This window comes from Spermophilus citellus, assembly GCF_964194105.1.
Source record: "Spermophilus citellus genome assembly, chromosome: X".
In the NCBI taxonomy this organism is placed as follows: Eukaryota; Metazoa; Chordata; class Mammalia; order Rodentia; family Sciuridae; genus Spermophilus; species Spermophilus citellus.
This window is the reverse complement of record NC_138190.1, coordinates 117136217-117150183: the sequence shown is the minus strand read 5'-3', so window position 1 is coordinate 117150183 and position 13967 is coordinate 117136217. Positions and strand designations below refer to the sequence as shown.

The 13967-nt window shown below is 39.6% G+C and overlaps 1 protein-coding gene across 1 annotated transcript; it reads left to right on the top strand.

Annotated features, from left to right (window-relative positions):
• Positions 1 to 24: 24 nt before the first annotated feature.
• RNF113A (ring finger protein 113A) lies at positions 25 to 1286 on the top strand. The gene has a single exon (XM_081277442.1). It carries the CDS (start codon positions 190 to 192, stop codon positions 1222 to 1224), a length of 1035 nt encoding a protein of 344 aa, XP_081133568.1. The 5' UTR covers positions 25 to 189; the 3' UTR covers positions 1225 to 1286.
• Positions 1287 to 13967: the final 12681 nt, after the last annotated feature.

Sequence of the window (13967 nt, the reverse complement as noted above, 5' to 3'; positions counted from 1 at the left end):
GCGACGGGGTCCGCCAAGGCTCAAGAGTGTCAGGGGCTCGCGCACTAGCCTGCTGTCACTATCGCTCTCTTGAGGTTCTTCCCTCTGGTTTTTCAGTTCCGACTCACCGCAGAGCGTAAGACGCTCAGTGACGTGAAGAACTCCGTGCAACCCACCAGCCACAGCAGTTTCGGAGCTCGGGACTCTAAAATGGCAGAGCAACTTTCTCCAGGAAAGTCGGCAGACCAAGTGTGCACCTTCCTCTTCAAAAAGCCTGTGCGGAAAGGGGCAGCAGGCCGGCGAAAACGCCGGATCTGCGACCCGGAGCCCGGGGAAAGCAGCAGCAGCAGCAGTGACGAAGGCAACACTGTGGTCCGACCGGAAAAGAAGCGTGTGGCCCACAATCCAATGATACAGAAGACCCGCGGCAGTGGTAAACAGAAGGCGGCCTACGGCGACTTGAGTAGTGATAATGAGGAGGAGAATGAGCCTCAGAGTCTCGGCGTGGTCTACAAGTCCACTCGCTCTGCGAAACCAGTGGGGCCAGAGGATATGGGGGCGACAGCCGTCTATGAGCTAGACACAGAGAAGGAGCGTGACGCACAAGCCATTTTTGAGCGCAGCCAGAAGATCCAGGAGGAGCTGAGGGGCAAGGAAGATGACAAGATCTATCGGGGAATCAATAATTATCAGAAATACATGAAGCCCAAAGATACGTCTATGGGCAATGCTTCCTCTGGGATGGTGAGGAAGGGCCCCATCCGAGCCCCTGAGCATCTCCGTGCCACCGTGCGCTGGGATTACCAGCCCGATATCTGTAAGGACTACAAGGAGACTGGCTTCTGCGGCTTCGGAGACAGCTGCAAATTCCTCCATGATCGTTCAGATTACAAGCACGGGTGGCAGATCGAACGTGAGCTTGATGAGGGTCGCTATGGTGTCTATGAGGATGAAAACTACGAAGTAGGAAGTGATGATGAGGAAATACCATTCAAGTGTTTCATCTGCCGCCAGACCTTCCAAAACCCAGTTGTCACCAAGTGCAGGCATTATTTCTGCGAGAGATGTGCACTGCAGCATTTCCGCACCACCCCGCGCTGCTATGTCTGTGACCAGCAGACCAATGGCGTCTTCAATCCAGCGAAAGAATTGATTGCTAAACTGGAAAAGCAGCGAGCTGCAGTAGAGGGTGGTGCTACGGATTTCCCAGAAGAGCCTGATGAGGGTCCAGTCCCCATTACCTAGATGGTTTTCCATAATTCTCAAATCTCAAAATAAATATTTTGTTGCTCTTTTGAAAATCTTAATTCGTGTCCTTTTTTTTTTTTTTTTCAGGGAAAGTGACAGAAAAGGTGGGTGTTGAGATAGGGTCCTGGTTTAAAAGCTTCAAGGTGAGTATTATGAAGATTTTTAGCACTGGGATAAACATTTCACCTGTGTTTTTCAGAAACCTTGAGCAAAAATTAAGGGGATGGGAGAAGTTGGAGAAAAGAGCTAGAATTTGCTTGAAGTAACACAAAGCTGTGATGAAAGCCTATTTATTATATCGCATTTCTTTATCACATAATAGTTTACAAAGTACTCTGATGCATTATCTCTCTTGAGAGCCAGAACTACTTGAAAATACACCCAAACCAAAGTGTTGGGGTTAGGGTTAGGGAGCATGTCCTCGGTATGGTCCTTGCCCTCTTAAGCACCTATAGGTAATCCCCAATTTCTTGGATATAGAAATGAGATGTGCTGTCCAATACCATAGATGCTAGCCCCACAGAGCTATTGAGTACTTGAAATGTGGCTAGTGGTCACCGTATTGAATGTTACAGTTCTAAACTTGTGAATTTGCATAGGGCAAAAACTTATAATCCAGGCTGGGGCTGTAGCTTAGTGGTAGAGTGGTTGTCTAGCATGTGTCAGGCACTAGGTTCACATTAAAATAAATAAGTGGAATGTGATGGACACTGTTATCCAAAGTACACGTATGAAGACACGAATTGTTGTGAATATACTATGTATATAACCAGAGATATGAAAAATTGTGCTCCATATGTGTAATAAGAATTGTAATGCATTCCGCTGTCATATATAAAATAAATAAATAAAAATAACAAAAAAATGAAAAATAAAATAAAGGCATGCTGTCCATCTACAACTATAAAAAAAATTTTAGGGGCTGAGGATGTGGCTCAAGCGGTAGAGCGCTCGCCTGGCATGCATGTGGCCCGGGTTCTATCCTCAGCACCACATACAAACAAAGATGTTGTGTCCGCTGAAAAATTTTTAAAAAAAATTAAAAATATTTTTAAAAAATTTTAAAAACTTATAATCTATCACAGACTCTAATAGAGTTGATCATGCCCTTTAAAGTTAGTAGATGTGCTTGTCTTCCCAACTCAGTAACTAGCATAGCATTTGGTATACTGTAATCACTTAATAAATAAGATCAGAGATTTAGGAAGAGTGATTGGGGCCAAACCCTCAAATCCAAGATGAGGGGCTTTGACTATATTCTGAAGGTAATGGGGAAACAGCAGAGGATTGGGGAGGGGAAACACAAGTAGACTGGGAGTTTTTGTTGTTGTTGTTTGTTTTGGTTTGGTTTTAATGTTACTGATGTTGCAGTCATGGTATGGATTGCAGAGAGATGGAAGACAAGAGGCCAGGAGAGCAGTTAGGCCAAATGATTAGTAAATATTATTAAAATAACTAGAATTTGGACTGATCAGGAAGCAGATGAAAGAATAAAGATTAAACTCTTTTTTTATTCACATTAACCTATTTAAGGATATTCTTTGAGCAGTTGCACTGCACTTGTCACAGGGGATATTAGCAGTGAATAAGATAGACACAGACCCTGCCCTCATAGAACTGGACACTAAATAATAACAAGTGTGATTAGTACACTGATTAGTGCACTGAGTTTAATCTCCTGAATTAACCCAATCCCAGCCGTGGAGGAATTCAAAGACATGAACCCACATCATACACTGATACATTCTATTATATGAAGTATCATGGGGATCATGAGATACACAAGAGCCTACAGGGAAAGAGGCTTAAGGAAGCATCCCATAAAAAACATTAAAAGAGTAGAGGAAGAAACAGCCAAATAGGAACAGAAAAGAGGACATTTAGAGGCAGATGGAGAAGGAGGAGAATACACTGCCATGCAAGGTAGAGGAAAAGTAGCTTAGAAAGAAATATGGCCATGAGGAGCAAAAGAAGTATTAAAATTGCTCAATTTTTGGTTACTATTCCTGAAAATATATACTTAACAATTTATTCAAAAGTAGAATAAAGCTTTATGGGGAAAGGTATACTTTGAGAGAAAGATCCAGGAACACAATAGAGAAGATGAAAGAGAAAATGCTGCTGCTGACTACTAACTTCTAGAAGGTAGAGCTGGGAAGGTGTGGAATTAGCACAAATCATCCAGGCATAGTGACAGCACACACCTATAATCCCAGGCTGAGGCAGGAGGATGGCAAATTCAAGGCCAGCCTCATAATTCAGTGAGGCCCTAAGCAACATAGTGAGACCCTGTCTCAAAAAATAAAAGGGGGAAAAATTCAAAACAAAAATAAAAGGGGCTGGGATGTGGCTAAGTGGTTAAGCACCCCTGGGTTCAATACATGGTACAAAAAACAAACAAACAAACAAAAAAAAAAAAACGATCAAGTTAGTCTTAAAGAGATAAGAGAAAAAAAAGTGAAGAAATAACATTTGATTACTATTCCACATAATGTTTTTCTTTCTTTCTTCTTCTTCTTCTTTTTTTATTTTATTTTTTTTTTTTTTAGTACTGGGCACTTACCCACTGAACCACATCCCCAGTCCTTTTTGTATTTTATTTTAGAGACTACTAACTTTTAGAATTTAGTAGTCAGCAACAGCATTTTAGACACAGAGTTACTTAGGACCTCACTAAGTTGCTGAAGCTGGCTTTGAACTCACGATCCTCCTGCCTCAGCTTCCCAAGCCACTGAAATTACAGTGTGCACCACCATGTCCGGCTCCCACATAATGTTTTTAGTACTTATATGTGAAATTTGAAAGAGTACACAAAATACCTGCAAATGACTATTCTTGGGATTCACAGCATTCATTTCTTAAAAGCGATAAGTATACAAAAGCACATAATAGTGTACTCAGAAGTATCTTTCATGTTTATTGTTAGACCAGGACTCAAGAAAAGACCACTGACTCCAATTAAAATCAAATTAAAGCAAGCGTATTATTTCGACCGGCCGGGCTGCCTCTCCCTCCCAAAATGGTGGGAACAAGACAGCAGCCCAGCTTTCCTGCAGCCCAGCTTTATAGCCCAGAAAGTTACACAAAGGGGGGTTACAGATAACAAAACTCTGACAAGCATCACACTAATGGTAGTTTACATTTTTTTTTTTTTTTGCTGGCCCCAACATCAGAATTTATGAGGACCATTAGAGCCTCAGAGAGGGTCGTTGTCTGGCCAGGGAAGGCCAATATTTATGAGGTGTCACTAAGTTTCAGAGAGGGCTGCTATCTGGTCAGAGAGCCAGGCATGGGTGAGTTCAAGGCACGGGCAGGCATTCCAAGCAGGTTCAGAATTTGCAGTAATTTATAGTAAAGCGAAATTATCTTTTCATAGCTTTGTGGCAAGATGGCTCCCAATTTTGAGAAAAGATCAGGATGGGTCTATCATTTATAAGCTTATGATCAACATTTTTTTTAGAGAGAGAGAGAGAGAATTTTTTTAATATTTATTTTTTAGTTTTTGGCAGACACAACATCTTTATTTGTATGTGGTGCTGAGGATCGAACCCAGGGCCATGTGCATGCCAGGCGAGTGTGCTACCGCTTGATCCACATTCCCAGCCCATGACCAACATATTTAAAGTAAATATTTTATCACCTTTACTTAAATGGTACAATTTCATAGGTGGAAATTAAATACTTGTTCTTACAAATTGAAAATAAATAAATATGGGATGGAGGGAGGAAGCACCTCAGCACCCTGCAGGGACGAAGCTGTAGCTGAACTCTGAAAGAGCTTACAAAGTCTGAGCCTCCCTTGGGAAATAAACCTCAAATTGAGATTTGAAAGGTGAACAGGAGGGCTGGGGATGTGGCTCAAGCGGTAGTGCGCTCGCCTCGCATGCGTGCGGCCCGGGTTCGATCCTCAGCACCACATACAAACAAAGATGTTGTGTCCGCCGAGAACTAAAAAAAAATAAATATTAAAAATTCTCAAAAAAAAAATTCTCTCTCTCTCTCTAAAAAAAAAAAAAAAAAGGTGAACAGGAGAGAGAGTATCCCAGGCAGCGGGACAAGTATATACTAAGGACCTGATGTGAGAGACTGGCTTCAGCTAAGAACTCAAAGTGATCCAGCATGACTGGAGGGAAAAAGACAAAGATGGCCAGGTAGTCAAAGCCAAAGAGTAGACACCTTGCACTTGGCATAGGGGATGTTATGGAGAAGGAGGAGAGTACACTGCCATGCAAGGATTTGGGACTTTATCTGAAAGGCCAAGGGATGGCCATCAAAGGGTTCTAAGAATAAAAGTGAAATGGCCTGATTTTAATTTCTAAAAGATATTTCTGCAGTGTGGTAAATGGTTTGAAGGAAACCAGACAAAGAGGGCTGGGCAAAGAGATCAGTTAGGAGGGAGGTGATGTAGTCCAGGTGAGAGGATGATGGAGTAGGCTAGACTGGTGGCTGTGGACAGTCATTTAATACATTTTTTTTGAGCACTCACCTCATGACAGACTTGAAGTAGTGGAGTCATTACACAAGCACATAAGTCCCAGCTCCCATAGAACTTACATGAGAGACAGTAACAGATTTAAACATATATGTGTGTGTATGTATACATATTTATACATATATAGAGAGATAAATAGATGTACATATATAATATCAGATTATGACAAGTATTGGGAAAGATGATAATGCAAGATAAGGGGATAAAAAATCAGGGAAGTGGGGGAATGTTATTTTTTGGAGGGGTAGTGGGAATTGAACTTGGGCACTCAACCACTAAGCCACATCCCCAGCCTTATTTTGTATTTTATTTGGAGACAGGGTCTCACTGAGTTGCTTAGTGCCTCGCTTTTGCTGAGGCTGGCTTTGAAATCATGATTCTCCTGCCTTAGCATCCCGAACCATTGGGATTACAGACATACTTCACCACACTGGGTTGGGAATGTTATTTTGTATATGGTGGTCAGAGAGGGCTTCTGATCAGGTGACATTTGAAGAGAGACCTAAAGGAAGTGGGTATCTGGAAGGAGAGCATTCCAGATTGAATGCCAAGTGCAAAGGCTCTGATACAAGAAAGTGCCTGACGTCTGCAAGGGACAGGGAGGAAGAAATGTAATTGGAGTGGACTGAATCAAGAGAAAAGAACTTTAAAATGAGGTCAGAGTAGTTGGAGGAAGGGGCAACTATGAACAGCCTTATTAACCATTACAAGGACTTAGGCTTTTATTCTCAGTGGTGGGAAAAGCCACTAGGAAGTTTTGAGTGGAGGAATGACATAAGGTAACACTGGCTTTGAAAAGAATTCTTCTCAGGGATGGGGCTGTAGCTCAGGAGCAGCACTTGTGTAGCATGCACAATGTCTTGGGTTCAATTCCCAGTACTGAAAAAAAAAAAAAAACAAATCCTTTTGAATTTTGGGGGAGCAATAGGAATGTTTTATATCTTTTAAAAATATTCTTTTATTTTATTAGTTGTAGATGGACACAGTACTTTTTATTTATTTAATATTTATTTTTTAGTTTTAGGTGGAAACAATATCTTTATTTTATTTTTATGTGGTGCTGAGGATTGAACCCAGTGCCTCACCCATGCTAGGCAAGCACTCTACATTTGAATCACAACCTCAACCCTTAGTTATTTATTTTTATGTGGTGCTAAGGATCAAAGCCAGTGCCTCACACATGCTAGGCAAATACTCAGCCACTGAGCTACAGCCCCAACCCTGTTTTACATCTTTTTTTAATATTTATTTTTTAGGTGTAGATGGACACAACACAATACCCTTATTTTTATGTGGTGCTAGGTGAGCGCTCTACCATTGAGCCACAATCCCAGCCCCCTGCTTTACACCTTAATTGAGGTGTTTGTTACATGGTTGTCTACATTTGTCTGAACTCACTGAAATGTATATTTATATGTGTTTCATTGTATTGAATGCAATCACATTGTATGTGGTTATACCTTATTAAGAAATATATTACTAGATGCACTAGCTCATACTCATAATTCCAGCAACTCAATAGGCTGAGGCAGAAGGATCTGAATCTCCAGGCCAGCCTTGGCAATTTATTGAAACACTGTCTCAAAGTAAGAAAAAAAAAATCCTGGTGGGGTGGCGCACACCTGTAAACCCAGTGGCTCTGAAGGCTGAGACAGGAGTATCGCAAGTTCAAAGCCAGTCTCAGCAAAAGCCAGGCACTTAGCAACTCAGGGAAACCCCGTCTCTAAATAAAATATAAAATAGAGCTGGGGACGTGGCTCAGTAGCTGAGTGTCCCTGAGTTCAATCCCCAGTACCCCCCACTCTGCCCCAAAAAAAGTAAAAAAAAAAATGTTCAAAAAGGGTTGGATATGTAGCTAGTTCAGTGGTAAAGTACCCCTGTGTTCAGTTCCCAGTACTTTCACCAAAAAAAAAAAAAAAAAAAAAAGTGCACAAAGACTTTACGAAATCTAAATAGGTATTAACTAGCTTGCTTTTTTAAAATATTTTTTTAGTTGCCAATGGATTTTTTTAAACTTTATCTGTTTATTCATATGTGATGCTGAGGATCGAACCCAGAGCCTCACACATGCTAGGCAGCGCTCTACCACTGAGCCACAACCCCAGTCCCTTATTTTTGTTTTTGTGGTAGTGAAGATTGAACCCAGGGCTCTCTACCACTGTGTTACATTCTCAACCCTATTTATTTATCTTTTTATTTATTTATACTGAAGATTGAAACCAGAACTATTCTGCTTCTGATATAGATCCAGTCCTTTTTAAATTTTATTTTAAGATAAGGTCTTGCTAAGTAGCCAAGGTTGACCTCAAACTTGCAATCCTCCAGCCTCGGCCTCCAGAGTCACTGGGATCAGAGTTGTATACCACCACACCTAGCTTAGCTGTTAATATAAAAAAGAGAAGGTTAAAACAATGAAACCCAGGGGCTGGGATTGGGGCTTAGTGGCAGAACGCTTGCCTCAAATGTTTGAGGCACTGGGTTCGATCCTCAGCACCACATAAAAATAAATAAATAAATAATAAAGGTATTGTGTCCATCTACAACTAAAAAAAATATTAAAAAAAACCAACAAAACCCAAATACCTTTAATGGTTATCATTACATGGAAAAGTGTATGGCGTGATGGGAAATATCAGTATTAAAGAACTGAAAACTCCTTGTATTACTTGGAAGAATGATAGGTACTTATTAGCTCTAAACTTACTAGAAATTAGGTGTTCATGTTGAAATTTTAAATCAATAGTAAATCATGTGCAAAAACTAAAAAGACAATAGCCAATGAGTTAACAGGAACATCATGAAAGAAGTCATTATAAGATTAAAACTGAATGACAACAATATACATATAAAAATATGTGAAATGTAATCATTCCAGGTGTGGTGGTGCACGCCTATAAATTCCAGCAACTCAGGAGGCTGAGGCAGGAGGATTGCAAATTCAAGACCAGCCTCAGCAACTTAGCAAGGCCCTAAGCTAGCAAAATTTATCTAAAAAATAAAAAGGGATGAAGTTGTGACTTAGTGGTCAAGTGCCCCTGGGTTAAATCCCCAGTACCTCCCCCCCCACAAAAAAGCCAAACACACACACAATCATTAGGGCTAGGGATGTAGCTCAATGGAGAAAATTTATAGTATTGAATGCATTTGTAATAAATATTCTAGGCTGGTGATTTAGTTTAGTGGTAGAACACAAGCTTGGCATGCATCATGCATGATGCTCTATGTTCAATCCCCAGCACCAAGGGGAAAAATTCCAAATTATTACATAAAGCATTCAATTTACAAAACTAGAGAAAGAGCAGAATAAACTTAAGCAGGTAGAGGGAAGAAAATAATACAAGAGCAAAAATTTAAAAACAAACACAGCAGTTTCTCTGTGTCTTCATCCCAATCTTCAGGTAACCACTAATCAAGATTCTGTCAGTATAGATTATTTTGCATTTTCTAGAGTTTTGAAGAAATGAAATAATAATGTATATATAGTATTATATTTAGCTTCTTTCACTCAGCATAATTCTTTTGAAAAATCATCCATGTTATTGTATATATTTATAGTTCATTCCTTTATGTTCCTGGGTAGTATTCCACAATTTATTCACCTATTCACTTGTTCACAGACATTTAGATTGTTTCCAGTCTTTGACTATTAAATAAAGCTGTTGTGAATCTCCATATATTTAAAAAAAAACATTAAATACATTAGAGTGAAACTCCACATCATGTACAGCTGAAAGAATGGGATCCTAATAAGACTAAGTTATACTTCATGTATGTATAATATGTCAGAATACACTCTACTGTCATGTATATCTAAAAAGATTACATAATAATGGTGAAATTTAAAAAATTTAAAAATAAACATGATGCTGAACACAGTGGCACATGACTGTAATCCCTGCAACTTCAGAGGCTGAGGCAGGAGGATTGCAGGTAAAGCACCTTGAGTTCAATCCCCATTATTAGGAAAAAAAAAAAACAAACCTATAGAAGTAGGAGGTGAGATGGCAGAAGGAAAGATGTCTCCAAATAGAACAAAAAGTAATAGATACATGATATTTGACCACATAGAGTAGGGTTTTACATTCGTGAAGGAGTTTGATGGAAAAAATATTAATGATTACAAGAAAATCAATCAAATCAATAAAATATGTTAGTCTGCTGTTACTGTGAAAAAATACTTAATATAAACATTAAAGATTTATTTTGAATCACAGTTTCAGAGGATTCAGCCCATGGTCAGTTGTCCCATTACTTTTGGGCCTCTGGCTAGGCAGTAAGACATGGTGGGAAGCGTTTAGTAGAACAAGGCTGGAACAAAGCTGCTTACCTCATGGGGACCAGGAAGTGAAAAAAAACCAAAGTTCCATTATTTCCTTGAAGGTCATGCCCCCGCACCCCCCCTCGACTTAACTTCTTTCCATTAGGCCCCACCTCCTAAGGCTCCACAATAGTACCACAGGCTAGGGAACCAAGCCATCAACTTTCAACAGCTGGACCTTTGGGAAACATTCAAGATCCAAATTGTAACATAAAGCAAAATATAAAAATGAATAAAATAAAGGTATTGTGTCCATCTACAACTAATTTTTTTTTTTAAAAAAAGAAGGATTTGAGGTATTAGGCAAACCACCTTTTGAGTTTAAGGTTTAGAAAAAAATTCAAAAAATTTTAAAAATTGTAGCAGAAAGATTAATTTAAAATTCCTCATCTTAACATTAAGATAAAACTTTTATTTTGAATAGCCTTTCCTTAGCTAGTGACTCTAAATGGTTCATTTAAAAGTCACTATTATTCATTATTTGTATGATTATCTGAACAACATTTTGAAGTATTTGTTTTTATTTCCATTTTGTTGTTGTTATTGTTGTTGTGCTGGAGTTCAAACCCAAAGGCTCCTGCATGCTGGGGGAGTGTTGTGTTCTACCACTGAGAGCTACAGCTCCAGCCCTAGTTGGAACTGTTTGATACAATGAAAAGGCAAGGTATCTGTACTGTTCACAAAGAAGGAACATAAACTTCCTTATCTTAACATTGGAAAACTTTTTTTTTAATCTTCAGTACACTATGCTACTTGAAATAGGAAAGTGCTCATTTTGAAACATTTTTCCTTTAGTCTTGGAAGTTAATATTAGAAGTTGTTTACATAAAAGAGAAATATTTCTGGTCTTAATTTTTTATAGTCTTATATATTATTCTTTGATGCCCACCACCCCCATTTGGGAGCTTTTTTAAAAATTAACTAATTTTCTTTTTTAAACATTTTTTTAGTTGTTGATAGGTGTTTATTTTTATTTATTTATATGTGGTGCTGAGAAACTAACCCAGTGCATTTGGGAGCTTTTTATAGCCCTAAATTCCTCAAACCTGATTTCTTTTCTTCTCTTTTCTTTTAGACAGGGTCTTGCTGCGTTACCCAGGCTGGTCTAGAACTCCTGGGCTCAAACAATCTTCCTCTCTCAGCCTCCTGAGTGGCTGGAAGTACAGGCATGTGCCACACACCTCTGTTTGAGTCTCATTTCTATACGTTCCATTATTTCTCTCTTTAACAATCTTTCCCTACTTCCCATATCCACAGAATATTTTTGTGAAGAGTTGCTTGCTATTTTTGTAATGCAATATTTTACTAACATTATTGTTACCCCAGGGAATCTAAACTACCAACCTTGAGATATAATTTGAATTTATGAATCAGCTGTGTTACCTACTAACCCTGCAATTTTGGGTTTGAGCCACCAATATATGTCTTAATTTCACTCACTGAAAAAGAAGGAAATAGCAGCTTTCTCCACCCCTTTTCTTTAATTGCTCATGATACAGAATTAACTTGTTCCATTGAGTCTAAGACTTTTTTCACATTTTAACACTTCTGAAATCAGGATGAATTTAAAGGTTGACGGTGTAATGCAGTTCAATTGGCAGTATTTTTCTTTCTTGGTATATAAAATAGTGGTGGTAGCTTCAGTGGTATCAGATTTGATAATGCAAACCCTTTCTCATTGGGACAATAAATTTTACATTTTGTAGGACTGAGTTTTACTGACAATTCAATGAGTTTACACAAATGTGCAGTAGTGCAACTGTCACAATCATGATAAAGAATGTTTTCATCATACCAAGAAGTTGCCAGGATCCCCTTTTCAGTTCATCTCTTTTCCCTACCCTGTGCTCTGGCAATCACTTATCTGCTATCACTATTTTTTTTTTACCTTTACTAGAAGTTCATATAAATTGATCCTTACAGCATGTACTCTCTTTGTGTCTGGATTCTTTCATATAATCATTTTGATTTGAGGGGGGAAATGGGGACTTGAACACAGGGGCACTTGACCACTGAGCTACATCCCCAACACTTTTTTGTATTTTAGAGACCCCTGAGTTGCTTAGGGCCTCACTAAGTTGCTGAGGCTGGCTTTGAACTCATGATCCTCCTGCCTCAGCCTCCTGAGCTGCTGGGATTACAGGCATGGGTCACCTTCCCTGGCTATATAATCATTTTGAGATTCACTCATGTTGATGCGTATATAATTAGTTCATTTTTATTGCTGAGTGGTATTCTATGAAATGTGCCATATTTTGCATATCCATTCACCTGATGATGGGAATTTGGATTGTTTCCAGCTTTGGGTAATTTATAAATAATGTAAAATTGGCTTTTTCTTTAAAAGTGGGAAGGAGAGTGAGCCCAACTAAATCAAGTTGGGTCTTTCCCCTGCTTCCTGTGGAGCCCCAGCACCAAAAGAGAATCCTTTTACTTTAAAAACGGCGATGAAAACAAATCCTACACATTTTGGTGATACTGCTCCTTTACACCAGTATCTCGTGTGTTTAAGTATCTACAAATCCCAATCAATACATGGAAAAGAAACTAAAGCCTCTGAAGGTACACTTTGGATTCCATGATAGAAAATACAAAACTGGACACAGTGGTATATCTGTAATTCCAGCTACTGGTGATGAGTTTTGCTCCCGCACATGTTGAAGTATAACATTAGAGAAGCACTGCAAGTAAATAGCTGATATCCTGGTATCCCAGTAAGTGAGGCCTTCCTCCTTTTTTTATTTGTCTTAGGCTTCCTTTTCTCTCCCGCTCTCTTCCCCTTATCTGCTTCCTGCCTAAGTGACCAGGCCCAGGAGATGCTCAGTGGGAGGGCCAAAAGGAGAGAAGCAGCCCATGACACAACTTTATAACTCCCTGTAGGGAGGGAACTGGGGCAGGTTATCTTGATAGGGTGGAAGAAGGGCTCTGAAGGCATTTCAATCCCACAGGGGGCAGTCTCCAACTTCCAGGACTCACTCAAATTGGCTTCCATGATCCTTGATCCGACCTGCCTTGATTTACCTACCTATACTGACTGCCTAATTCTGGCTTCACTGGAGATAGCCTGGGCAATGCAGTGAGACTCTCCTCCAACTCCATCTCACAAAACCCACAATTGTTCCAGAGTGAGGCAAAATTTGGATAATATTATTTATCCAAAGAATTATGCTAAGCACCCCCCCCCCACAAAACCTATATATTTTTTAAAGAAATGGGGCCTTTTTAAAAATAATTTTTAGGGGCTGGGGATGTGGCTCAAGCGGTAGCGTGCTCGCCTGGCATGCGTGCGGTCTGGGTTCAAACCTCAGTACCACATACAAACAAAGATGTTGTGTCCGCCGAAAACTAAAAAATAAATATTAAAAAAAAATAAAAATAATTTTTAAATTTATGACAGCAGAATGCATTAAAATTCTTACTACACATATAGAGCACAATTTTTAACATCTTTGGATGTATAAGGGCTTTTCTAATATTTATTTTTTAGTTGTAGTTGGACACTACCTTTATTTATTTATTTAGGATTGAACCCAGGGCCTCACCCGTGCTAGGCGAGTGCTCTACCGCTGAGCCACAATCCCAGCTCCTATATTTCGATCTTTAAAAAAATCCCTAAATTTTCAAGGTGAAAAGATTTGATTTATTACAAATAGGAACATGAGATATCTAAGGTTCCCATACTCCTAACCGAAAGCGGGTAACCGTTTTGTATGCCGGGATATGTAGTCCCCGAAAGAGCTGTTTCTAGTCAAGATGGCCGAGTTGCTCACGATGTGCGAAAGGGCGGGCCTCGAGGGAATCTGGGTCGCGAGGGGATTGGGCGGCGCGGGGACTCAGCAGGCGGGAAGTAAAGACCAGGTATTAGAACCTTTCCACTGAGGGAAGCTGATCACCCTGAAGTATCGCGAGATTTTGGGGGGCCCAATGGAA

Coding starts and splice junctions, on each gene's coding strand:
- RNF113A (XM_081277442.1), top strand. CDS start 190: ATGGCAGAGCAACTTTCTCCAGGAAAGTCGGCAGACCAAGTGTGCACC.